Below are 26,510 nucleotides of genomic sequence, written 5' to 3' on the forward strand. Positions count from 1 at the left end.
GTCTCACCCACCCCTGTGTCCTTCCCACAGCTACGAGCTGCGTGTGATTATCTGGAATACAGACGATGTGATCCTTGATGATGTCAACCCAGTAACTGGAGAGCCTTCTAGTGACATCTACGTGAAGAGGTCTGATGGGAGCCAGCAGGGGGCCAAGTCCTGGCTGTCTGGCTCCCAGCCCTGCCCCATGCCTTCCACTGTCTCGTCTGAACCTCTGCTCCTCCCTCCCCCACCCTGACTGCTGTACCCCACACATAGAGGTCACTTGATCCAATTTGACTCTTTGACCCCTTCCTGCTACCCTACAGGGTTCAGATCTTCCATCTTTCTGCTTTGTATTTGGGGCAGGGTGGCAAGGGGTATGAGATAACTGAGCTTCTCCTGCAGCTGGATAAAGGGGCTCGACCACGACAAGCAGGAGACAGATGTTCACTTTAACTCCTTGACTGGGGAGGGCAATTTCAACTGGAGGTTCATCTTCCGCTTCAACTATCTCCCAACTGAGAAGGAGATCACCTACAAGAAGAAGGATTCTGTCTTCTCCGTGGAGGAATCAGAATTTCGGGAGCCAGCTGTTCTGGTCCTCCAAGTCTGGGATTATGACAGGATTTCAGCTAATGACTTTCTAGGTACAGCATATTCTGCTGGGAGTGGGGTGGCCTGACCCTCACCTTGCTGAAGTACTCCAGCATTTCCCTTGGGGTCCTGCTCTCCAAACAAGAACACCAGTAGCACCAGATCAAACTCTTCAGCTCAGCAATCACCTGGGCTGGCTTTTGACAAGTGTGAGTGATAGTCAGAGCCCTGTGGTTCATGCCTGCCCGGCAGAGACACACTGAGCTGGTGTGCCCAACAAATGTTTTGTACCCCCATGAGACGTTTGCAGCAGTGATTGTTTCAGTAGTGCTATTTGGGCACTGATGAAAGTGTTAGACAGCAATCTCAGTGCTTCCCAGAAAGCACAGTCTCAGGAACTTTCAGGTAGGAAGGGGTCTCTTCAGCTTTTTCTGCAGCCTCCTATTCCTAACAGGTCTAGTTGCAATCCAGGTTGCTCAGAATTGGGAATTTAGAGTATCTCCAAGGATGGAGATTCCAGCATCCCTCTGGGACCCTTTTCTAGGCTGCACCATTCTTATCATTCTCAAATTGTTCTGCTTGTGTCTAGTTAGTGTTTGTCTTGCTGCAGCTTGTGTCCATTGCCTGACATGCTTTACTGAGTTGACAACTTTTGCATGTTGGAAATCCAAAACTGGACATGGTAGACACGGCAGACACACTTTCACCACAGCTGAGCAGAGGGGAATTTTCACAGAATTAGAGAATCACAGGGGTTGAAAGGGACCTCAAGGGATCATTGAGTCCAACCCCCCTACAAAAGCAGGTACCCTACAATAGGTGACACAGGTAGGTGTCCAGACAGATCTTGAATATCTCCCTGGAAAGAGACTTCGCAGCCTCTCTGGGCAACCTGTTCCAGTGCTCCATCACCCTTACCACAAAGAAGTTCTTCTGCATGTTTGTTTGGAACTTCGTGTGTTTGAGTTTTAGGCCATTACTCCTTGTCCTCTTGCTGTACACCACTGAGAAGAGCCTGGCCTCATCCATTTGCCTTCCACTTCTGTTTAGATATTTAAAAACATTGATCAGATCCCCCCTCAGTGTTCTTTGCCCCAGACTGAACAGACCCAGGTTACTCAGCCTTTTCTCCTACAGGAGATGCTCCAGGCCCTTTATCATCCTTGTGGTCCTCCACCAGACTCCTTCTAGAAGATCCCTGTCTTGTTTTTACTGGGGAGCCCAGAACTGGACACAGTATTCTAAATGTGGCTTCACCAGGGCAGAGCAGAGGGGGAGGATCACCTCCCTCAGCCTTCTGGCCGCACTCTTTTTAATACACCATTTAATATACCAGTGGCCTTCTTGGGCACAAGGGCGCACTGCTGGCTCATGGCCAACCTGTTGGTTACCAGGACCCCCAGGTCCTTCTCTACAGAGCTCCTCTCCAGCAGGTCATGCCCCAACTTCTAATGATGCATGCAGTTATTCCTTCCCAGGTGCAAGGCTCTATGCTAGCACTTGTTAAACCTCATCAGGTTCCTCCCTGCCCAATTCTGCAGTCTATTCGGTCTTACTGAATGACAGCACAGCCTTGGTTGATGACCATGCTTTGGCCAATAAAGCCCAGTGTGTGATAAGACTGATCTGCTGCAACGGCCCAGTGCCTAAGTGGGACAGGAGCCCCTTCCAAAGAGGATAGGGATGGAAGATGAAGCAGGGGGGTGAGCTGAGGCTGTTTCAGATGTAAGTCAAAGGTGAAACTCTCAATAAGTTTTGCAGATTTTATAATTCCTTATTCATGTTTTCAAGAACAAGGAGAGGAAAAAGAGCTTGTGCATGTGAGGAGAACAGGGGGGGCATGGCACTGTTTTCACAATAACACCCTGTACCACATGCAAACCAGATTGGCCACATCAGACAGTAAGGAGACATGAACTGCATCTTCTGCCTCTCTAACTCTTGGGCTGTCTTTTCTTGGGCTGAGTTTCAGGTTCCCCACCTGTAAATGTACATTACTCTGTTAGATCATTGCAGCAGCTGGAAGGGGCTGGTGCTGGTGGGAGCATGGCTGGAGCACCAGCAGGAGCGTGGGGTTCACCCTGGGGTTTTATCATGGGCTATCCCTGTGCCTGCAGGCTCCATTGAGCTGAAGCTGCACGACATGGTGCGGGCAGCCAAGAGCTCAGAGCATTGCACCATCAAGATGGCAAAGGAGAACGCTGCGCCTCGCTTCTCCATCTTCCGCAACAAGCGCATGAGGGGCTGGTGGCCCTTCATCAAACTCAAAGATCAAGAAGATGAGGAGAGGGAGGCCAAGGAGAAGAAGAAGAAAAAGAAGAAGTGGAGCAGCTCCGTTAAACCAGAAGACATTGAGTTCACAGACCCTAGTGGGAACAAGTACTTCCTGACGGTAAGGCAGGGCGCTGGTGGGAGTGAGTGGAGAGTTGATGATGTGCCTTTGCTGGGACGTGGCAACCTGTCCTGCATACACATAACCTGCAGAGGCAGTAATGATCCATCTGCACACAACTTTGTGCAGGGTCCAAGTGGAATTGGGAGAAAAATACCCAGTCCTGACAAGTACGTGGCTAGCACCTGCTCTGTGAAGCAGCACTTCCAGCTGTGACTCTGTTATGTTCCCCCTCCAGGGTAAAGTAGAGGCAGAGTTCCAGCTGCTGACTATGGAGGAGGCTGAGAAGAATCCTGTTGGTTTGGGCCGAAAAGAGCCCGAACCCCTGGAAAAGCCCAAGTGAGTATCTGTATTCATCACCTTACAGCAAATGTCTGGTAGCTCTTTTTTTGGTGGCTGTTTATGTGGGAAGAGGGAGAATCCACTTCTCTGGGAGGTCAGAGCGACTGGGGAGCAAGGTGGGGGTGTCTGCAGGACAGCTGCTGCCAGAGCAGGACAGGGCAGTTTCATTTCATTTCTTCACGTTCCAGCCGGCCAAAAACTTCTTTCAACTGGTTTATGAACCCCATGAAAACCTTTGTGTTCTTTATCTGGAAGCGGTACAAGAAGTACATCATTGTGCTGTTTGTGGTTGCTCTTCTGACGGTCTTCCTGGTTCTGCTGATCTACACTATGCCTGGATACATTAGTGAGAAGATCATCAATGGATAAATGCTCTCTAGAGCAGGACTACACAAAAACAGGGGTGATTATTGCAGTAACTGAGGTCAGACCAGGAAGTTTAAGGAAACCTTGCAAATGCACAGGCAATCTGGAGAGTGAGAGGCCAGGCTCTCTTTGGGGAGTCATGTCTCTTGCTAAGTACCCATGGGATGCTAAGGAATCAAGTAACCAACCTACTAAATTGGAACATGCTGCCCAGGAAAGTGGTGGAGTCACTGTCCATTCAGGTTTTCAAGAAGAATTTAGATGTGGCTCTGAGGAATGTGGTTTAATGGTGGGGATTGGACTAGATGATCGTTGTGGTCTTTTCCAGCCTTAATGATTCTATGATTCTAAATAAAGCAAACTCCTTCAAAGACAGTTACAGCTACGGGAAAAAGTAGTTCTTTGTTACCTGGGGTGGGATGGGGGGGAAGGATCACAACTGCAGACATGGCAGCAGGAGCCAGCTCTTGCCATTGACAGGCATTCTGGAAGGGATGGGAACATATAGGGCTGTCTGTGTCCTATCTGGACACTACCTGGCACTTCCCAGGTCTTCTCCTGCCTGAAGAATTCAGAGCACGTTGTGTGGGAGAGGGCAGGTCTGGTGCTGGGACCCAGTGGGGGTGGGACCAGGATGATCTGTTTATGGGCTTCCCAGGGTGCTGCTGCAGCTGGAGGGTGGAGGAGAGGAGAATGGTGATAGAGCCAAGGTAACTGTGTGCTTCCTGATACTCCAAGAGCATGGGAGCAGTAGGGGCAGCTGTGGACATGGTAGCACTCCCTGGGATGCAGTCTTCACAAGCTACCAACAGCATTTCTTGCATGTGCAGGGCTGGATATCAGGCTTGCTTCCAACTTCATTTTGGATCTTCATTTCTACCGGAATAGAATAATAGAATCACAGAACAATTTGGGCTGGAAGGATCCTTGAAGACCCTCCGGTTCCAGCTCAATTCCTATAAAATCTTCCTGGCTGTTCTCTCTGACATCCCTGGGGATTCCTCACTGCTCCTGGAACAGGCCACGCTGCTGCAGGCAGCCCTCCCCAGTGCACCTCTGCCCTTTCCCCTGGTAGCACAGAGCTGGGATGTCAGCATGGGGCCATCAGCATACATCTGCATCATGATATTGGGCTGATGTAAATTAAAGCAGACAGGTTCTCAGCATGGGCTCCAGTGCCCCAGAGTTTCTGTTGCTTGCACAAATGCTGCTGAGACAAGATCATGACTGGGTTGCAAGTCAAGGTGCATCACTGGGAGGTTTGGTGGGAAGGGTTGTCTGCATTGCAGGAGATGGTGCTCAGAGGCATTTTCAGTGAAACTAGATGGGGTGGTGGGGTAGAGTTAGCTCCAGAATGGCAAAGGGAGCAGCCTCTTCCCACTCCTGCAGATCCCTGGGCTACAGGGGAGCAAGCAGGCTGCAAGGGGCCCCAACTCACACTGCACCACTACTCCTCGTGCAGCCTCAGCCCACTCTCAGCAGGGACTGCAGGCAGGACACTGCCATCATGGGTGGTACCTGATGCACCCCAGCATGCACGGTGCATCCCAGCACACTCTGCATGACATTGGTGCCTGCTGCACCCAGCACACGTGGTGCACACCAGCAGCGTGCCCCAGCAGTTACCAGTTCACTCCGCACATCTGATGCACCCCAGCACATCACACGCACACCCCCACGCGGCTCCTCGGCTCTTGCAACCACTTCAGCTGCACTCTCCCCTGCCCCCCCAGGCTGAGGCTCCCCATAACTCAGAAGGAAGCATCTGCCTCAGCCTTCCTAAAAGTGCTTTTGCTCAGGATCACAGGATTTGCAGCTGTGCCTCCCTGTGCGTGCGTGCAACGGTGTGCAAGGTGAGGGGCTCCCACTGGCAGTGGCATGTCCCCACCCCCTCCCTGTCCCCCTGCCCAGCCCCAAAGCGCCTGCAGTTCCCCTTTCTGGCTCCGTCTCTCTGCAGCACCATGGCAGCACCCATCTTGGTGTGTGACTTCGTGAAGCAAGTGCAGGAGGACCTCAGCTCACCCACCACCTCCACCTTCACCAGCCACATGGGCCGCTGTAAGGCCACTGCCAGCAGCATGGAGGAGGTGAGCGGGGCACGGGGCAGGAGATTGGCACCCCGAGGGACCCAGGGGCGGCCATCTCCCTGGCAGTCCTGTGGGATCTGCACTCATACGGGTGTCACTGTGGTGGTCCTTACTGTGTGGTGCAAAGTGCCCAAAGCAAAGGTTTGGGTGTGGTGACTGGGTGATGGGTATCGGCGGGTGGGGACAAACACAAAGTGCGGGGTGTGGGAGGGCTGCATCTCATACCTGGCTCATGGTGAAGGAGGATGGAGTGCTTTGGCCCATGAAATGTCGCCCTAAAAGCAAACAGAGCTAAGAGCAGTACTTGCAGTGGTGGGAGGGTTACCTCGCTTGCCTAAAGTTGAATTGTGTGATACGCCAATGTAGGAACTTTGGCAGCCGAACACATGAACAGTTCAAGAACAGTTCAAAAACAGTTCAAAAAATCCACAGAGAAGGGATCAGAGCCAACTACTGAGTCAGCTCCCGATTCCAAGCCCCCTGGGGCCAAATGCCTTTGCTTCCTGACCCTGGCACACAGCAGCAGGTGCCGTGTGGAGGGGAAGCAGCTCTGAGAAGCCCCTGGGCAAGGGCAGGAGTGGCTCTCATGACTTTGCAGTTCCAGTGGACATGGGGATGGTGCCCTGGGCTTTGCTGGGGTGTCTGTGGGCTGTGAGCACTGTGCTGCTCCAAAGCCTCCCAGCACCTGGGGTCTGCCATCTCTGCCCAAAGACAGGGCAGCCCCTCTGCTCCCATTGTCTGTAGTGGTCACTGAGGCTTTTCTATCAGCATTCTGCAGGACAGAATGTGCTCAGGAGGCCGGGGCATGGGGCAATTTCCTTGCGTTGCTTAATTTTTGTAACTGTTACTCCATTATACCTACCCAAAACAAAACTCAAAACTCCAGTCCTTTAAAACAGAGCTGCTTACATCAGGAAGCTGTGGTTAGAAAAAATGTATGCTGCAAAAATTGTTCCTTTCTGCAGAACCTTTGGCATGGGACTCGTGACACAGAGTGAACAGAAATGACAGGGCATGGCTCTCACTGCAGGGTGACAGCAAGCAGACTCTGCAGTGACAGGGCAAGGGCTGGCTTGAGCTGGGCTGCAGAGGGACTTTATCTCCTCTTTTGCAATGCAGCCCTGGAGTGGCAATAGGACTTTCCAATGAGTGGAAAGTCAAAAAATAGTGCTGAAGGGCATCCATTGCTGCCAGCACTCCTCAGGATCAGCCCTGGGATCAGCACTGCTCCATCCATCCATCCCTCATGGGGCCCTGTCCCCAGGCTGAAAAAAAGGGAATTTGGTGTGTCGTGGTGAACTGCCAGTATGCATGGCCAAAAGGTGAATGCTCTGTCTCTGTCCTCATCAGACCCAGTGAGACTCTTTCTGGAGCCCACTCAGTCCCACAGGAGCTCCAGACTCACACAAGGCTTCCCTGTGAGTGTGAAAGTCATGACTGTGGATAGGTGGTCACTCTCAAACTGCGCCTTCCTCGTGAGAAGGATGTGAGCATAAGGACAGAGCTGAAGGGGTTGCAGCCACAGGGGTTTGGGGCCCTGGTCTCACTTTGGAAAAGCAGAATTGCCCGCTTTTGTGGTTCCTGAAATGCTTCAGTGAGCAGCTGTTACCAGGGGTGTGGGGAAAGTTGTACAACAAAGCCCTGGGGTGTGCAACTTGCTGTTGGATACATGCTGCTGGGATCAGCCCCAGCACAGCACAAAGCAGCACATGCAGCGTGGTGGGCACGCAATGAAGTCACACAGCTGAGCCCAGCACAGAACCAGAGCTCTGCCTTCAAGGAGAATGAATGAACACGGGTGACAATGCAGGCAGAGAAGGGAGCTGGGGTTTCCTGTGCCAAGCACCAGGTCTGTAATCTCTGCCTCGTGGTTGGCAACATATCCACGTGTGTGTCAGACAGTGCACAGGTCTTTGGAGGCAGTGCTTCCTCTTGGAGCTGGGCACACAGAATGGTGGGAACCCAGAGGTGTGGAGGCAGCTTTGGCGATGGCCATGGGGATGTCACATCCCCATCTCATGCTGGAGCTGCTCCTCCAAAGCTTCCAGTTTAATGCACTCTGGGTAATTCAATGTTTATGATGAGGAGCCTCAGATGCCACAGTCCTGGCTGTGCTGACCCGCACAGAGCCAGACAAACACCCTCCTCTGCTGCAGGGGTTCAGCTGCATGCCTTGGCTGATGTGGTTCACAACAAAGACAAGGCCAGCAGTGGTATCAGCCCCTCCTGTTGCTCAACAGCCCTTCTTCTAAAATACTTTCCAATTCTCTCCTAGTGCTTGGTCACTTCTTCCAGGAGGCCATGAGGAAGGCTTGCTGTTATTTAAGATTCTCACGGATTGCTGCCATTTAGACCATCACTACCTGATGGCAGAACAGTCTGGCTTGGGGATGTTGAGGCTTGTGCTGAGCTCTGCAGGTTACAGAACTGTGCCTAAGGGTGCTGTTAGTGATCATAACCTCTGCATTTCTAGGCCTTGGATGCAGACCGAGCTGTGCTGCAGAAGATGAAGAAAGCTGCCAAGGCAGAGCATGGCTGTGGACAAGGTCAGGACAGGATGGGGCCTGGTGAGGGAGAGGCAGCAATGGAAGGTCAAGGGGAGTCCTTGATACAGGTTGGGTTGATTGCAGCAGGGAATCTGTGCACTAGCAGTTTTTATAGTGGGGTGGAGGGTGTGCAGCAGGCTTAGGCACTGGAACAGAGCTGGGCTCGTGGCAGTGAGTTTATCCTGGCTGTGCCCTTGCACTCTCTGGAGACCACCCATGTTCCCCAGACCTCATCAGCCACCTCGCAGCCCACATTGCTGCCCAGGAGTTGTTCTCAGCCAACTACCAGCTGGAGGGAGAGGAGCAGCTGGCTAATGCCTTCAGCACCTTCGCGGCCTTCTCCCAGGAGCTGCTGATTGCCGTCAGGAGCCTGGTAGGCAGCCCTGTCCCCTGTGCTTCTCCTGCAGGCCCATGGGTCACAGTGGGGGGGTGGTCCCTAGGAATGGGCTTTGGTGCATAGCCTGGAGGTCCAAGCTCATCCCTTTCCTGGACCAAGGCAGGAGCAGTGGCAGAAGCAGTGATGCAGATAGCTTGAGGCTGAAGACAATGGCCACATCAGACTTGGGGTCTGCAGCATGAGGAGGATGGATGCCCCCATCCCATGCACATTGTGCCATCAGGGAAATGGGTGATCCCAGGGGTGCTGTCCTGGTGCCTAAGCCAGGTTGTAGTGATAGCAGGGCCAAGGAGCCATCCCTGCACCACTTTCCAGAAGCTCATTATGAGTTGGGGTACCTCTCAAGCTCTACAGAACCATCTACAAGACTTTTCAAGGGACACAAAACTCTGCTGTGGGTATATTTGCCTAAATCTGGCCCTTCTCTTGTGCTGAAACAACACAGTCGGGATTAGGAAGGATCTGGGAAGGCTCACAGAAGGTCTGGCTGCAAGGGCACAACAGTCTCCAATCCAGTGCCCTGCTTGTAGCCACATGTGCCCTACCACTGGCTCAGGCTGGCTGTGCCTTTTTCTAGCTTGCTAATCTCCAAGGTTGGAGGCTTCCAGCTGCCTGTTTTCTAAGAGGTTCCTTCTATTGGTTTACAAGCAGCTGCTGAAGCTCAGTGGGCCTCATAACACCTTTTGGTGGCTTGGGTGTAGATATCAGCAGGAAGAAGGAGCTCTGTTGCAAACAGTTCTCGATCCCCAGACACTTTTCCTGCCCTCCATTTCCCTATTCCTTGCTCAGCATTAGCAAAAGCTGCTCTCCCTCATGCAGGGCCAGGAGTGGAACATTTCAAGTTACAGAGCTGGGGACGGCACCCAATTTCCAGGAGCTCCCATGCTATCCTGACCACTGCGGGCAATGCCAGCTGCTTGATCTCCCTCTTTCCTTTCCAGTTGCAGAGTTTGGACCACAACATTAATTTTTCCCTGGAGTCCTTAATAAAGGGAGACATGAAAGAGATCAAAGGGGTAAGCAAAGCTGATGGGGCTGTGTGGGGCTGGTGCTGAGCACAGAGCAGAGAAGTGCTTCTTTTAAAGCAGTTATTCTTTTAGACTTTTACACTTTTCTGAGATAGTATTTTTCCTGATTTAGGCAGCCCTAAATTGGCTGCTGGTGTTCAATAGGAGCATGAATATGGAAAGAGAGAAAAAAATCTGGAACTTCTAGCATATAGTAAGGTGGTGAAAGAATACAAAACGTGAAGAAAATACATCTGCATTTTGCATTAAGGGCAATGTCAAGAAGATTGGGGATCCAGAAAATCAGTTAGAAAGAGAGGGAAAAAACAGCTGCTGGCAACGAGCTGTGATTAAGCAGAATGCATTTTTAATGGGGTCCAACAGGGATCACAGCCTGACCCGAATCTGTTTGACATCTTCATGAGAATGAAGATAAATGCAAAATCTGTTCTGACAAGGTTCTGCCTTGACGCAATAAAACAATTTTACTGCAAGGGACAGAGAAGCACTGGGACCCAGAGAGGCCATGGGATTTCTGACCATGGGAGTTTTTGACATCTGCCTGGACAAAGCCTGGTCCTAGTTCAGTGCTGCCCCTGCCTGTAGCAGGAGGTTGGGATGGATATCTCCAGAAGCCCCCTCCAACCAGATTTACCCTGTCTTTCTACGAGACAGAGGTCTGCAGAGCAGTAAGCAGTGAGAATGGAGCAGAACATCAGTGTTCCATGCAAATGATTTTGATGGTCAAATGCAGGTGTATATAGTAAGATTATGGGGAGAAGATAAAGTCACCCAAAGTCAGATGGGAAAAGAATAATGGCCTTGTAGAAGTAAAAACAGTTCTCTATTACATGAGTACCCAAGGACAGCCATGTTCTGGAGCTGTGATGGCCTTACTGGTTGGACTGGAAGAACTTGCAAGTCTTTTCCAACCTTGGTGACTCTGTGATACTATGATTCGAGGGTGTCCCTGTGGAAAAGTGGTATGATGAGGCTCAGGAAGGGTCTGTCTTGATCGTAATCATCAGTCACTGACTTTGGCTCTTCCTAGGAGTTCAAGAAGCCCCTTGAGAAGGCCTACAAAGACTATGAGAGCAAACTGTAAGTTGTCTGGCTCCCTCACTCTGAAACCTGGGTCTGGGGGCTCTTTTCTGGCTGCCTCCAACAGATATCAGTTGGTTGGAGCCTTTCAGGTGTCTGTCCTCTCTCCTTGAGCACAAAGATAGAGAAGGAGAAGCGTGAGCTGGCAAAGCAGCATGGCATGGTGAGGGGTGAGGTGAGCGGGGGGGAGATCGCCGAGGAGATGGAGAAGGAGCGCAGGACCTTCCAGTTAAACATGTGTGAGGTAAGGACAGGGACAGGCAAGTGGCATCAGCTAGGTCATGGCATGGGCCCCACAAATCTACCCAGCTCCTTCCTGTCCCAGTCCTTTGAGGTCTGCCCGACTGGAGAGCTGCCTGCATTGCAGGAGACCCAAGCCAAGTTGGGATAGGAGCTGATCAAGGAGTTTAGATGAAGAATGGTACTCTACAAACCTGGCAGTAGAGATACAGTTGCACCCATTATGAGTCCACCATTTGGCAAACCAAAGCGCTGGCGTTCATGGGCTCTGCCTGCCACCAACTTCTCACCCTATAAAAGCCACACGAGCTGCTCCCATTATGGCATGACCAACGTGAAGAACCACAACACAGTGCTCTTCACTGTTAATGGGAGGGAGGACAACATGAAAAAAAGTGCTTAAGTGACATTTTTCCCTAAGCTACACCTTCAGTTCCTGTGTCTTTTTCCCTTCAGTATCTAATCAAAGTGAATGAGATCAAAACCAAGAAAGGGATCGACCTGCTGCAAAACCACATCAAGCACTGCAACTCACAGTTCAAGTAAGATGACTGGCAACCTGCCTTCACTGCCCTTCGCTCCACAAGTGCTGGTTTTAGAGGCAGTCTGGGAGGTGGTTTAATTTGCAGGACCTAGAGATCTTGCAGCTTACTTGGCCTGTAGTCTAATATGACAAAAATCTTCTCCTGGAGGTGATGGAGCCAAGGATCTCAATGGAGTGTATCTTCTGGTAAAGGGTCTGAAGCACTAGTCCTGTAAGGAACGGCTGAGGGAATTGGCATTATTTAGTCTGGAGAAGAAGAGGCTCAGGGGAGACCTTATTGCTCTCTACAGCTACCTGAAAGGAGGTTATGGTGAGGTGGGGGTCAGCCTCTGCTCCTAGGTAACAGCGACAGGACAAGAGATAATGACCTTAAGTTGTGCCAGGAGAGGTTCAAGTTGGATATTAGGGAAAATTTATTCTCAGAAATAGTGGTGATGCATTGGCACAGGCTGCCCAGGGAGGTGTTGGTGTCACCATCCCTGGAGGTGTTCAAGATGGAGATGTGGCATTTAGGGACATGGTTAGTGAGCATGGCGGGATGGATTGATGATTGGACTAGATGATCTTAAAGGTCTTTTTCAACCTTTATCATTCTCTGATTATCTCTTCAGTTTAACATTCTCATTAGACAGCATAAAGAAGATAGCAAGGAATAGTCACTGAAATCTAGGTTATGAAGAAAACAGACTTATGAGCCCTGAACTTTTCTTAAAGTCTCCACTTTTTCTTACAGTCTATATCCTAAGAAATTCTTTGGTGACTATGAGACAAAAATGCTGTCTGCTGAAGGTGTTGATAAGCCAAACAGCTTAGAAGAGCCCAGTGTGGCTCAGCACAATGAGCAGGATTTCAGAATGTGTTCTTACATCAGCCTCTCCTCTCAGTTTTTTCCAGGAATGTTTAAACACAACAGCAAAACTTAAAAAGTTTACAGAGGAGCTCATCCCGGAACTGCAGAGCGTGAGTACTCACACAAAGCAGGGTGTGCTGAGCGGAGCAGGGATGTCTGCCCCAGGGCTGTCTCTCCCTCTGCAAAAGCAGATCTGGAGACTTCTGCATCAGTTGGTCATTGTTTCCTGAGCCTCTGATGCACAATGATCCTTGAAGGGAAAGTTATGGTGTAATACCCTAGGGCACAAAATGGGAAGGACGAGCATGGAAATAGGCATTAACACATTCAATTCTCACTGTCCTAGCTGCTCCTCAGGCTTTCAGGTTTCTGCTCTTGGCTTTCCCTGCCCACTGCTGCCAACTGAAGCTCTTCACACTCTTCCTCAGGGGCTTTGCCTGTCTGCAGAGCTGTTCTCAGGGGCTGTGACCTTCTACTTTTCTTACTATGGGCTCTTGCGGTTATACATTGCCTGGAGACAGAAAGATGTTTTTCAAAACAGCAAAGCTTACTGGGACTTCAGAACCAGACGACCTCTGGTGGTGCCAAGTCCCCCATTCTCTGTAGAAGGTCTGTGTTGCTTTCCCAGTATTTTCAGATCTCATTTCCAGGTTGCTCAGCTTTTGTCCCCCTTCGCCATATCCTTTGTAGTCTTTTGCAGAGGCCTGGAATGTGAACCAGGTTGGATGCTAGGAAAAATTTCTTCTCTGAACAGAATAGTGATGCATTGGCACAGGCTGCCCGGGGTGGTGGTAATAACAGCAAAAAGAGAGTGTGTGTTGCCCTGGAGTGGGGTAACAGTGCACAGCATCTTCCTGATCCTTCATGCAAACCGTCCCCACACTCCTTCAGGGCCACACACCAAGACCCCCAGTGGAAATCAACTTTTTGTTTGCTTGGAGACCTTTAAATTACTGACAGTACCAAACTGGAGGAAAAAAAAACAAAAACCAAACAACTGCAGTGACCTTCGAGCTGCTGGCTGTTTTTACACCACGGAGAGCTGCAGACAGCTGGCTTTCTTTCCTCCAGAAAATAACATGGTGACTAAGTGGCATGCTGCTCTGCCACCTCCCACCTCAGAGCAGGGCTCCACGTCCCACAGGCCCATGGAGGTGGTGAGGGCTGCGGGGTGTGGGGAGGCCTCAGTTTCCATGGGGCAGGCATGCAGCAATCTCCTCCTCCCCACGGTGTGCTCTCTGTGCCCTGCAGCTGAAGGTCAGGCAGGACGAGGAGAAGAAGCAACTGTGTGCCCTTCGGGATCAGCTGAAGGCAGCGTTGCAGCTGGAGCAGAGAGAGGTAAGGGCAGATCCTTCTTCCCAGGGTGCTGTTGACCCCATCCTGCATGAAGCAGCCTCTGTCCCACTTGCTGTTACTGCCGGCTGCTGCCATCCCTCTCCTTGCAGGACTTGGGGAGCAAGCAGGCCCGGTACAACATGCATCAGCTGCAGGGGAACAAGCAGTATGGCACAGAGAAGATGGGGACTCTCTTTAAGAAAAGCGATGGGTGAGTTGGGATTCAGTGTGTCCCTGTCAGTTGTGCTTTGGTCACTCGGGGCCAGGGCAAGCTCACCCAGCCTGACCTCCTCTCCTGGGTTGGTGGCAAGGGCAGAGGAACGGGTTGAGGTATGTGTGGCACTGTGGCAGCTGCCCATGGCCTCCCATGAAGAGTTGCCTGGCTGAGAGCATTCCTATCCCATGGAGATGCCCAGTGCCCTCTGGACCTCTGCAAGTGCTCCTCGTGGGTGGGACAAGGGCTTCTGTATAGGCTGGGCAGCATTTTCTGCTCGGTTTCACTTCCTTTCCTCCAGCCTTGACCTTTCTTTGCCTTTCCAGAGATCAGATTTGGGCTCAGCTTCCTGCAGGCGATTTAGGGAAAGGAGTAGAAATGAAGGGTGGGTTAGAACTAGCATTGGAGATGGCATGGTGGGCCAGAGGAAAAAGCCAGCAGGGAGCTGGGGCTCCGTGGTGCTGCTTTGGACCTCTCCTAATGCCCATTCAGCCAGACTGTGAGCTCCAGGAAAGTGCACTGCTGTCATGGGACAGGGGACCTTCCACCAGTGCAGGGGAGCCTGTTTGCTGGGAATTGCAGGGGTCCTGCACTGGGAGATGTGCATACCTGGAAAGGACCATCAACGGTCCTAGAAAAACAGGAAACTGGACAGAAAATCATGAACTGGAGCTCCTTCGCCCCAGGCTGAAGTTCAGTTTCCCTTCCTTTCCCTCACTTCTGTACGGTCTTGAGGTGTTTGGAGCAGTTGGAAGATGATAGTCTTGGTTGTTTGCTGGGGACTTTTGCAAAGGTCTGTGTGCTTTCCTAACAGGACCTGTGCCCCAAGAAATGCTCTGTGCCTACACTGCCTCTGCAGCAGCTGTGCTGCCTGTCTGTACAAGCCCATCCTTGTGCCATACAATGGGGTCCCATCAGACCAAGAGTAACAGACTCTGGAAGCAGAGCCAGCATGTCGCCTTGTGCAGCTCTTGTGCTCACTGGCATTGCTGCATGGATGGCCTGCTCCTTTGCATGGCAGGCACGTGTCCTCTTGTGTCACTCTCTGCTCGCTTCCAGGTTGAGAAAAGTCTGGCAGAAGAGGAAATGCACTGTCAGCAATGGCTACCTGACCATCTCTCACAGCATGGTAGGAACAGCTTCTTCCACCTCCTTCTATCTCTGCCTGGGATCTGCTGCCCACCCCTGTTGACCTCCTGTTGCCCACCATGCTGGCAAATTCTGGGATTCAGCAGAGCCCTTGTGCTTGGTGCTTGCACTGCTGGGCTGCCCCGCTGAGCCTGAAGTCCTTGCAATTTAAGAGACTAATATGGGAGCCCCCCCCCACACCTGTGTGCATGGAGGGCAGCGAGCCTGGAGACCAGGGACCCCAGCATGGGATGGCTGTTGGGAAAAAAGAGGTCCATGTAGCTATTTCTTGCATTGCTCCCAAAAGCAGAGCTAAGGATGAAGTGCTGGAAGTGATTGTCACTGCTGGGCCATCACCCTTTCATAGAGTCATTTGAGTTGGAGGGGACCTTAAAAGGTCATCTAATCCAATTCCCCTGCACTGAACAGGGACACCTACAGCTCCATCGTGGTGCTCAGAGCCCTGTCCAGCCTTACCTTGGCTGTCCCAGTGCTTTGATACCATGAGGACTGAGACTTCCTTGTTCTTCTCATAGTCCAACCGCCCTCCAGCCAAGCTGAACCTACTGACCTGCCAGGTGAAGCCAAACGTGGATGACAAGAAATGCTTTGATCTGGTTTCACGTGAGTGCTGCCACTTCCCCACTGCTCCTCTGGAAAGTGCACAGAATGGCTTTGGTGTCTTGGGTTTAGAAAGTGAGCGTGGGCATGGAGGAGGTAAAGCTCTGTGGCTTTGTGTTGGACTGGGAAGCAATGCTGAGGGTAGCTCTGCTCCAAAGCAGTGGTGCACACTCAGGGCACAAGATGGGCACCACTGCAGTGTGGACACATAGTTCCCATGTAGTAGCTTAGCCAAAAACAGCATCCCTCTGCCTCAACCCAGGAGCAGGATGCTTTGCCAGGGGAGCAGTGAGGAGGGGCTGGGTGGAATGAGGGGACTGTCATCCTGCTGAGCCCAGCAGGTTGTGCACAGGGGAGCATGGGCATGTTTGTTTCAGACAACCGCACATACCGCTTCCTGGCAGAGGACGAGCAGGACTGTTTTGTGTAAGTACTGTTAGCAGAGGGCAGTTTGGTGGGAATCAAAAAACATTCCTCTAGCTCCTTATGAGGAGCTAGCTTATCGGCTACTTATGCAGCTCATTGCTGCCCTTGTTTGATGCCCTTTCCATCCCTGCTGTGTTATGATTGCTTTAGGGGCGGAGCAAGTCATGGAGACTTCTGGTACCCGTTTTTCTGCTGGCATCCTGTGCAGGGCCTTGTGCTGGGGGGGGGAAAGGGGGGCATGCAAAGCCAGCTCCTCCCCTCTGGGCCCTCTCCTAAGCCACTTTCTGCCCATGCAGATGGGTGTCTGTGCTCAGCAACAGCAAGGAGGAGGCACTGAACGTGGCCTTCAGCAAGGCGCAGGGCGGAGGGGAGAGCAGCAGGGAGGAGCTGACCCGGGCCATAGTTGAGGAGGTCAGAAACATGCCTGGGAACAGGGAGTGCTGTGACTGCTTGGCCCCAGGTGAGAACCAGCTGCTTGCCTCCCCTCCCTGCTCCATCAGCTCTCTGCTGTGTGTTCTGCTGTGCAGCTTGTGCTCTGTGTGGTGGAGAGGACAGGCGGGAGATGAACATGACCCCAGCTGTGTTGTCTCTGCAGATCCCACCTGGCTCTCCATTAACCATGGCATCCTGATCTGCATTGAGTGCTCTGGGATTCACAGAGAGATGGGTGTGCACATCTCCCGCATCCAGTCACTGTCTTTGGACAAGCTGGCAACCTCCGAATTGCTGGTAGGATGCTGCTACTGTGCTCTGTCCACATGCCTCCTTTTCTGCTGTGGCCTTTCTGAAACCAAATTAGTTCAGTGAGATCTTCCCCTCCTGAACCAAGTTGTAATTCCTGGAGTTTCATGGTTACTGTGGCAGGAATTGCCATCTTCAAGGAGATAAAGATGTCCCTTTGCTGTTTCTGGGTTGCTCATCTCTTCCAGCTTTGTCTCGTGGTGCAGGAGAGCTGCAGGGCAGGACCAAGCCCAGATCAGGGTTGAGCAGAGTCTGGGGTGGACAGGAGCTGGTGGCTTTCCCTGGCACTGTTTTAGCATGTTCATGAATGAGAAAGGTTTGGTCAGTCCATGATGGGAGCTGCTGGTGTCCGGACAGGGGACGGAGCACCATTGCTCACCCAGCTCCAAACCCAGGGCTCAGCTCTACAGCTGTACTGCTGGAGCTGGGACATCTCAGCAGTAGCAGGTGGTGCAGAGCCTCTGGCCCCTTGACATCTCTCCATACCTGGCCAGCACCTCAGCCCTGAGCTTTCTCTCCTGCTGCACGCAGTACAGCTGCATGTCCCGTATCACCTCTAGCTTGGCTGTTTTGCAGCTGGCGAGGAACATTGGCAACGCTGGTTTCAATGGCATCATGGAAGCGAGTCTTTCCAGCTTCTCCCCGAAGCCCGTGGCACACAGTGACATGTGAGTTGCTCTGATGGAGTTGGTGTTTGTGGGCATGCTCTGTGGTCCTGCTTGCTCCTCACAGCAGCCAGGCACGTGGCACTGCCCAATCTCCTCCCCAGGCTGCAACTCCTCTTTGGAATCAGTTTCATCAAGTGCAACAGGACAGATTTAAAGGAGACAGGGGGTGTGAGGAAGAGCCAGCAAGGCAAGGGTCAGGATCAAGGAAAAAGGGCTGGAAAGGGGAAGACAAGAAGAGAAACTGAAAAGCTGGAGCTGCCAAGCAGGACAGCTGTAGCTGTGCACATCAGCGGGAAGGGAAGGGTGGGAGGGTGGGGGGGACAGGGCAGAGCAACATGTGGGTGCAGTACAGATCACCATGCCCAATAGCTGGGACCCAGAGCTGGTAAGCTCAGTGTAGGATCAAGCAAGGAAGGAGAGATGGTGAGAAAACGAGTGGTGGGCATCATGACATGCATGGCCAAGTTTCTTGTGACATAAGTGCAGAGAGACACAGCTCTGCAGACTTCCAACCTGGGTCTTTCATTAATGTTGTGGGGACATATTTGTTGTTGCTATGGATGGAGGCCATAAAACCCCCTTCTGATGACCTTTTTGCTAAGGTAATGCAGAGGTAACAAGAATTGTCCATCCTCCTGCCTCTGAGCAGTTAGACAAAGGATATCTGGCTTGAAGGGACCTAGTGAGGAAGGAGGGGAAGTCGCATCATTCCCCTGGGCCCTTTGCACCATGGCTGCAGAAGTGGTAGGAACTAGAAAGCAGCGAGACCATGATTCACATCTGGGAGAGAGCAGAGCAGGCAGTTGTAGGACTTCTCAGGAGACATCAGCTGTGTTCGTCATCCTGGAGTGGCCCAGCTTCTAGAAGAGCATAGGGGGGAGCTCAGGTGGTGGCTGGTACCAGCTATAGCCCTTCTCCAGGGCTTAGTGCTGCAAACATGAATTGGGCAGAGCTCTTGGGTGAGTCCTGTAGCCGGGGCAGTCATGGCCAAGGGGACCATCAGCATCTGCAGAGGCTCAAGCCAGGGTACTTTACAGGTTTGTAAGTCCCAATCAGGGCACCTTCTAGGCAGTGTGGATTTACCCTGCAGTAAGCAAGCAGACAGGTAAGGGCCTGGCACCAGAGAGCAGCAGAGAGCAGGGAGAGCTGGAAAATGCAATTGCAGGAACAGATCAAGGTTGCCAGGTCCACCCCTGGACTTGGCTGCTGAGAAAACTGAAACCGCGTGAAATAGTAATCATTCAGCTCTTCTGAAATCACCTTTGCTGTTGGGAGGATTTGGTTAGCCCTGGGGCTCCTGCTGCCCACCAGATCCTCTATCTGGTCACTGCTTCTGCTGACCTCACGCTCTGCAGCTGGAGGACTTTCTTGGCCAGCCCTCTCCCAGAAGCTGCTGCTGCTGATCCTTGGGTTCTCCCACCCAGTTACCATATGGTGTTTCTCCAACATCTCACTGGGGAGCTGAATCCAATACAGAACCCTTCTTTGCCTGGAGAAGAGGTGATGGAGAGTATGAAAGTGTCCGAGAGACAGGGAGATGCATTGATGCGTCCCCATTCCTCCCAGCAAGACCTTGGGGCAACAGAGAAAGGCAGTGGGAGCCCTGCTGGGAACAAGGGTGGGAAAGGTGCTGCACTGCCTGGCAGGTCTGTAGGAGAAAGGAGGAAAGCAGCTGGGGCAGCTGGAGAGGAGGGGTGTCCCTGGATGCTCATGGGGTTGCTCTGTGGCCCCTAACTCTCACTTGGTTCATCTCTGCCAGGGCCTTGCGGAAAGAATTCATCATTTCCAAGTATGTTGAGAAGAAATATGCCAAGAGGAGCCCTGCTGCTCAGTGCCCAAGCCTCCCAGAAGCTGTCAAGGGCAAGGACATATTTACTTTGCTCCAAGCTTATGCTGAGAACGTGGATTTGAGCAAGCCTGTGCAGGCACACCTGCAGGTATGGCACCTGGTGGAAGGCAAGGGACTGTCCTGGCAATGAGAAAGAAGCACCCTCAGTATAGGATGTCTTGGGAAAAATAGGCAGAAGAGGGGCAGTTCTGTGTGGAGCAGCAGTTGCACACCCTGAAATGGTGAACTCCATGAAGTTCTGCTGCTTGACTGGGGGAAAAAATCACTTTTGGTTACTGTTTCTAAATGTGAAATGGGGGTGAATGATTCTTCATGAAGCCATCACAAATACATAGGGAAGGTGTCAGGTAAAGGGCAGGTGTTAAGAAGATGAGTGGCTAAGCCCCTGAGAAAAAGGAAGAGGCTGTGTGATGGACAAAGCAGAAGGTGAGGAAAGCACAATTAGAAAAGTTTTCCTTGAGAAACATGGCTGCATGTCTCTATATGTTTCCTAAACTCTCTCCAGCCTTAGTGGTCAAGGCTCTGAAGAGAGACAGGTCACACCGGCTCCTGTTCATCTCTCAGGGATGCATGAAGAACAGTTCCCAAAGGACAGAACTCCTCCCTGTTGGTGTCATGGTCCCATCCTGTTGCTGTTTCTGTTCTGTTACAGGAACCTGGGGAGACCATCCTCCACCTGGCAGTGCTGTTGTCTGATCGAACTTCTTTGCATATTGTTGATTTTCTTGTCCAGAACAGGTAAGCTCAAACTATCTGGTCAATTTGTCACAACTAAGTCAGTGTGAGTGAAAAGTGAAAGAGTGATGGGCTTCTCCAAAATGCTCCCAAGATAAGAAGTACCAGAGCAGGCATCCCAGCAAATGGGACTTAGGGTGACCATCTCTAGAGCAGAGGGGCCTTGGCTGCCCTCATCACTGGGTTGAGGTGTGATGCTGGTGGTGGCCACCTCTCCAAAAGCCCTCTCAATCTGAGGTGGCTAGAATGACACGTGGACCAGCATTTGGCTGGGGCCAGCAGCTCTGCTCAGTCTGCTGACAATATCCACCTTCTGTTGCAGCGGGAGCCTGGAAAAGCAGACCATAGTGGGGAACACGCCGCTTCACTACTGCTGCTTTCACAACAAACCTGAGTGCCTCAAACTGCTGCTGAAGGCTAAAGCCAACATCACCATCAGTGAGTGGCCAGGGAGATCCTGGAATTTTCTCTCTTTGCTTCCTCTTCCCTTCCTCTTCTCCACTCTGACTTTGCTGGAGTGATCAGCAGGGCTTGCCTGCAGCTGGGAGGTTCAGGAGAAGCAAGTTAATGATGATGCTGAGGGAAGCCTGCCCATAGAGTGACAGGCACTTAGCTCTTATTTTCAAAGCCAGTCGTGCAATGCTGGAGCGTGGGCAGGAGGCCTGACGAAATGCTAGTTCAGAGGCAGTGTGTGCTGGTGCTTTGGAGCCCAGGTCATAGGTCCGGTCATTCATCATGGCTGGGAGTGTCCTCTTCACAACACAGAAGTGAACTTTAAAGCTGGATTCCTGAGTGACATGGAAGGTCACACATGTTCTCACCATCCAGTGTCATCAAGGGGATGGCTTGTGCTGAGTCGTTCCTTCTTGGGCACTCTTTGAGTATGCCCGTTTCCCATAAGGGCACAGAGACCCTGGTGGGATGGTAGGGATGGGTGCATGTCCTTGTAGCCACATAGGAGTTTGGCTGCCAAATTTCCCACTCCCTCAGCCATGCCAGGCTCAGCAGTGCTTGACACATCTTTACTGACTCTTTGACTCTTCTGGCTACCTGAAGCAACTCAAGGTCTCAGTGCAGGCCCTGTCACTGGGCTGGGGATGCTCTGTGAGCCCTCAGGGTGCAGACTTCTTGCCCCTCCTCTTCCCCAGAATCCCCATAGCTGCCCATCCCTTCTCAGTCCTGTGCTGCAGCTCCATAGACAGGGCCTAAAATGAATCCAAAATAAAATGAGTGTCATGTTTGTCTTCTGCCATACCCATACTCACAGGTGTGGGGTGTGCAGGCAGTCTGTCCATCCACCAGGCACCAGCACATATGTACCAAGTCTGCCCAAAGCTCCTTGCAGTGACTTAGAGGACAAGGGGTGTCAGCTATGGATTCCTCCTCTGCCCGTCAGCTTTGGGTTCTGTAGCATCTAGGTTCTGGCAGTGACTGTATTCTTCTGTCCTTCTCCCCTGTCCCATTTCTGTAAGCCAGCAGGATTTACCCCTCTGTCCTTATCTAGGTGTCTCATCACTCTTTCCCCATTCTTCATCTTCCCACCATTATCAATTTTGGCTTGAGCCTTTGTTTCAGTCTATTTAGGCTGTCCCTTCTTTTTCATGTGTTTGTCCCTAGAAGCAGCAGGTAGATCTGATGGGATCTGTAGGATCTGTTGTCTTTAGTGCCGTCAGCACCCCGTTCCTCCTCTCTGGGATTTATTCCTCCTCCTCTGCACATCCTCTTCTCTTTCCCCCTTGACTGTAGCATTTCTGCTGTAAGCCTGCAGGCTGCCCACATGCAGCACTGCTCTTCACTTCCTTGAGCAAGGTTCAAGGCTGCCTTTCCCCTCACAGCTAACCAAGCAGGAGAGACGGCCCTGGACATTGCCAAGAGGACAAGACATCACCAGTGTGAAGAGCTGGTAGGACACGGTGTTGGTTTTGGGACACATCCTGGCAGGGAAAGGAACTGCATAGATGCCTGGTGCAGGGCCATCCAAATCCTTCAGCATCATCACTGCTGGTGTGGGACACAGAGCAGGGTGCCATGGGGTTTGCTCTGTCTCAGCTGTCGGGGGCTACCTCAGGGCTGGGCAGTTTGGGACAGGTCAGATAGGGGAACCTGAAACTGCACCAAGCCACACAGGGTGAGAGCATCTCCTTGGTGAGTCCAAGCCTTACTTTGGCCATGTCCCACTGTGTGTTTGGACAACTTTGCAAAACTCCTGGCCTGCTGAGCTGGCAGCATTACATACAGTTTGTTTCCTCCATAACCAAATGGTCTGTCAGAAATGGGGCTGGTGCAGTGGGTAGGGCTGGTGGGTCTTCAGGGTGCTCCTCTGTGCCTCAGCTGCTGCAGGCCCAGAACAATCAGTTCAGCCCGCATGTCCATGTGGAGTACGAGTGGTGGCTGGGCCAGGATGACATGTATGAGAGCGATGATGAGCTGGATGAGAAGGTGAGGATCTTCCATGGGCTCAGGTCCATGCATACCACCATTGTCCCTTCTCCCACCACAATGGAGTGGGTGCTCCTTTACTGGCTGATCACTCATATTTATACTTCAACTTACAAATATTCTTTCCAGCTGGGTCTTATGAAGAGGGGGTCTTCCTGTCCACAGAGCTGCTCCCAGCCTCCTGCCACTGCCATCAGACCAGAAGCAGCAGGGGCAGTGCCTCAGGGGAGGCGGCCAGACACCTATGCCTTGCCACACACCCACCTCCGCAGCCTGGATGTGCCACCAGCTCCATCCTACCCACCTCCTTTCCCTCCCCATCGGGCGAAGTCAGGTGAGATCCTGTGTGGGCTGGTGGGGTGAGCTGTTGGAGCTGTGCAGCATAGCTCCATCAGCAGAGGATAGGGCACTGACGAGACTTGTCTGCTGCTGTAGGGTACCCTTCTGTCTCTCCTCCTCAAAGGGAGAAGGCTGACTTGTTTTCCTTAGTCCTGAGCCCTGCAAGGCATACCCTTACTCTTGGTGCCCCTGTGTTGGCATTGTTTGGATGCACTGTTAGGATGCACTGTACGCTCCTGAGTGCTGCTGCTGCTGGGACAGGTATGGGAAGGAAAAGCTGCCAGTAGAAAGAGCAGCTTTGCAGTTCTGCTCCTTGGTCAGACTGCTCCTGCTGCCCTTGCCCAGCCTTTCCATGATGTGTCCCAGCTCTGAAAGATGGAGGTCCTCAGCTCCTTGAGCTGTCCTGCTTTCTCGGAGACTTTCTAAGTCCTGCCTGACTCTCCATCTGTCACAGCTGGGGCTCCAACCTTACACATTTCTCAAGTCAGACCTGCAAGCAGAGAAATATTCTTGTCAATGCACAGTGCCAATTTTCCCCCGGAGTTTTGCTCCCAGGAGGTCTGCTTGCTACTGATGTACGATCTGTTTGTGTTCCCTTTTAGCTCCTGAAAGGACACGTCCACTCCTGACCAGCTCATCTGTCTTTGCTGAGGACACAAGAACCAGGAGGAGCCCATCCCTGCCTCTGAGCACCAAGCACAAGCGCACATCCTCAGATCCAGCTCCTTGGGTACCACTCAGCCCGGAGAAACCCAACCTTGGCCTGGCTTCAGGTAACAAACAAACTGGGCCAGGATCCAGGCTGTGCTATGGGGATGTGCTATGCTGGTGGAAGAAGGACCTTCTGGAGGTCTGCAGCTCCACACCTGCTGAATAAGACTGGCTATGGCTTTGTGCAGCCAAAGTAGGTTGGGAGGCACCTGGGAGCTCTGCACTTGCTGCACAGTGTTGCCCAAGAGTGGTGCTTGCTGTTATCTACCTGTAATTAAAGGAGGGAAGTCGTGATCGTCCTACTTTTGTTGTAGGTGCCCTGATGGCCATGGACTGCCTCTATGCATCTGTCTCCAGAAAAGCAGGACAGCCTGGCCCACACCAATCGCCCCAGGAGTCAGATCCAAGTTCTGGAAGTGCCTTCAATGTCCCACCTCCTCTTCCTCGGAGGGGCAGTTCGGTAGGTGGCCATGGGCTCAGTTCCTGGGCCTATCTGCATTTACCACCTTCAGTTCTGAACTGAGTTGGACCCAGCAGCCCCTCTTCCCAGCCCCACTGCTGCTCCTCCCTCGCACTGACATCTCCCCACCAGATGCTGGGAATGCTCTGCATGGAAATGGCAGGTCTCTCCCAGTGCACACCATGCACAAGGATGATCGCTGTTACTTACTGCTAGCCAAAAGCCCTGTGGTGCTCCAGTATCTTTTGAGAGAAACCTCACTTATGAATTCAGATGGTTGGCAGGTCAGGCAGGGTACACTTCTGGACGTGAGCAAGGGTGAAATGTCCTCTCTGGCCCATCCCTCTGCACTGCAAGGACTTCCCTTCTCCCCAGCCCTTTTGTTAGTGGCAGCAAGGCACTAAAGCCGTTATATCTGTGTCTGACAAAGCTGGTGACACAAGGGATAGAGGAGGCCTGACAGTGCTCTCTCCTGCTTGCAGAACACACTGCTGTTCCGCAGGGTCCGTGCTCTCTATGACTGCAGTGCTGACCGGGAAGATGAGCTGACTTTCCATGCAGGCGAGATCATTGTGGTATCTGAAAAGGAGGACGACAACTGGTGGGTGAGTGAACCTGTGCATAAACCATGGCACCTGGATGCACACAGCTCCTCTCTCCATCCACCTCTTGCCCCTCTCTCATGGCTGCTGCAGCTGCAGTCATCTGTTCTGCTTCCATCCCTCCACCTTTCATTTTCCCTTTGGCACAATCTCTTGCTTACACCTGGTTAAGCTACTCCAATATCCTCAAGTCCTGCATGGACCTCTCACCTCCCACCAGCTCTGCTGCTTTCCTCTCGCACTGCTTGTGTCCTGGCCATTCCCCTCACCCCATGGCAGCTTCCTTGCCCACCCCAACCTGACACTCACCTATGGCTCGTGTTGGCCATTTCTAAGGATGTCTTCCTTAGATCCTCAGTCCTGGTATGAACCACACAGTGTGAGGAGAAACTTAACAGATTTCTATCCCCTATTGCACACAGCAGCAGTACACCAGGTCTTGCCCAGTTGGCCAGTCGATATCTCCAAAACTGGAACTTCTTTGGGCAGCTCTGATAGCATCTGCAGCCTCAGCAGAGAAAAAAGCCAGCATGCCATGGTTTCCTTCAGACAATTGCAGACAGCAAATACAGATCTTTATCGCCTGCTAATTGAGTTCCCCCAGGAAATCCTTGAAATTTGTTTCCACTGTTTCTCTTATAAATCATACCTTCTTTGTAATTAGTTTTAGAAATAAGCATTTTTACATGCTGTAAATGAATTAGGAGTTCTAAAGGGGTTCACAACCTCTGAATCTGCCCCAGTGGGGACCAGTGTGCTGCAGGCTGTGGGTGGCACAAGCGAGCCCTGGGTTGTGGGGTAGGATGTGGCCCTGAGCCCTGCTGCTCTGACAGCAGGTGAATCATGTTTGCAGGAATAGCAAGTTTAAAGATGCCTTTGTTTGTTGCCAAATAATCCCCATCTAAAAATGACACCTAAATTTTAACCCAAATAAGTTCAGATTCTCCATCCAGCCATCAAATGTGTTTTTATATTGGAGAAGAGCTCTTTCTCCCAGATGTTGATCTGGGTGATATGCAGCAGTCAAACCTCCTCTTGAGCTTCTGCTCCAAGAACTTTGTAGAAACCTCTTCTGTAACATTACTTTTCACAGTTTGTATGTTTTCTGTCTCTTCCTTGTCTTTCTGGTGTGCAGATATTGCCCATGCAGGGCACAGCTGCCCCAGTGCCATGTGTGGGCACTCAGTCCCTCTTCTTGCATACTGTTTCTCTGCTCATTCCTCTTTTTCTCCCACTGGCATTTTGCAGAGCACTGTGCTCAATCTGCCAGCTATTGCTCTGACTTGCTCCCAGATGTGATGCTCAAGCAACTGCTCCATCCTCCCTAGGACAAGAGCAGTGCTCCTAGAGAGATCCTCCAGTGAACAAGCCTGGTCCTTCACATTTTACTCAGGTGGCCTGGAGAGCATCTTGAAATTTTGTCTTCACCAGACCAGCTCTATTTACTAGTCTGGTGCAGTGCTGCATTGCATGACCCTTTGGGCAGCTAGAGATCTGCAGGAACATCCCCTCTGAGGGCTGTCCCTGTATGGGAAGTGGCTCATGGAGCTTGGGTTCTGGGATGCATGCCCTGGCCCAGAGGCAGGACTATCGGATCAACCAACAGTAGCTGTAAAAGTACACTTCCTCATTCCCTGTGCCATGCTCAACACTCCTTTTCTTCTCTTTCTCCCTGCAGAAAGGCTGGATTGAAGGGCAGCCCCACAGGCAAGGTGCCTTCCCTGCTTCCTTCGTTCACGTGCTCAATGAATAGGAGCTGCTTTGATCTTGGGGGGAAGATCTCATCAGCTGCTT

At 51.9% G+C, this 26,510-nt stretch overlaps 2 protein-coding genes across 3 annotated transcripts in view; both read left to right on the forward strand.

The window, feature by feature from the left end:
* The window catches only part of LOC100540249 (fer-1-like protein 4), a 35,352-nt gene extending 31,306 nt beyond the window's left edge, over positions 1 to 4,046 (forward strand). The window contains exons 41-45 of the mRNA XM_010722246.3: positions 31 to 129; positions 388 to 629; positions 2,694 to 2,968; positions 3,207 to 3,307; positions 3,499 to 4,046. Of these exons, the coding sequence (XP_010720548.1) occupies positions 31 to 129; positions 388 to 629; positions 2,694 to 2,968; positions 3,207 to 3,307; positions 3,499 to 3,679 (898 nt within the window). The 3' untranslated portion in view covers positions 3,680 to 4,046. The remainder of the gene's footprint in view (positions 1 to 30; positions 130 to 387; positions 630 to 2,693; positions 2,969 to 3,206; positions 3,308 to 3,498) is intronic.
* Positions 4,047 to 5,598: 1,552 nt separating this feature from the next.
* Positions 5,599 to 26,510, forward strand: LOC100540406 (arf-GAP with SH3 domain, ANK repeat and PH domain-containing protein 2-like). Of its 2 annotated transcripts, none has more exons than XM_010722249.3 (26): positions 5,599 to 5,763; positions 8,237 to 8,309; positions 8,537 to 8,682; positions 9,648 to 9,722; positions 10,765 to 10,814; positions 10,929 to 11,058; positions 11,511 to 11,596; positions 12,483 to 12,558; positions 13,700 to 13,786; positions 13,894 to 13,994; positions 15,057 to 15,126; positions 15,662 to 15,749; positions 16,124 to 16,172; positions 16,469 to 16,632; positions 16,768 to 16,901; positions 17,490 to 17,581; positions 19,341 to 19,518; positions 20,083 to 20,168; positions 20,488 to 20,603; positions 22,001 to 22,068; positions 22,497 to 22,604; positions 22,770 to 22,938; positions 23,546 to 23,716; positions 23,969 to 24,114; positions 24,597 to 24,719; positions 26,395 to 26,510. In XM_010722249.3, the coding sequence occupies exons 1-26, from the start codon at positions 5,638 to 5,640 to the stop codon at positions 26,467 to 26,469; spliced, it is 2,787 nt and encodes a 928-aa protein (XP_010720551.1). In that variant the 5' UTR covers positions 5,599 to 5,637; the 3' UTR covers positions 26,470 to 26,510. The 2 variants fall into 2 exon arrangements, with proteins under 2 accessions (XP_010720551.1, XP_031412374.1); XM_031556514.1 differs by having other exon boundaries at positions 5,600 to 5,763; positions 22,734 to 22,938.

Source organism: Meleagris gallopavo, chromosome 22, assembly GCF_000146605.3.
Source record: "Meleagris gallopavo isolate NT-WF06-2002-E0010 breed Aviagen turkey brand Nicholas breeding stock chromosome 22, Turkey_5.1, whole genome shotgun sequence".
Taxonomy (NCBI): domain Eukaryota; kingdom Metazoa; phylum Chordata; class Aves; order Galliformes; family Phasianidae; genus Meleagris; species Meleagris gallopavo.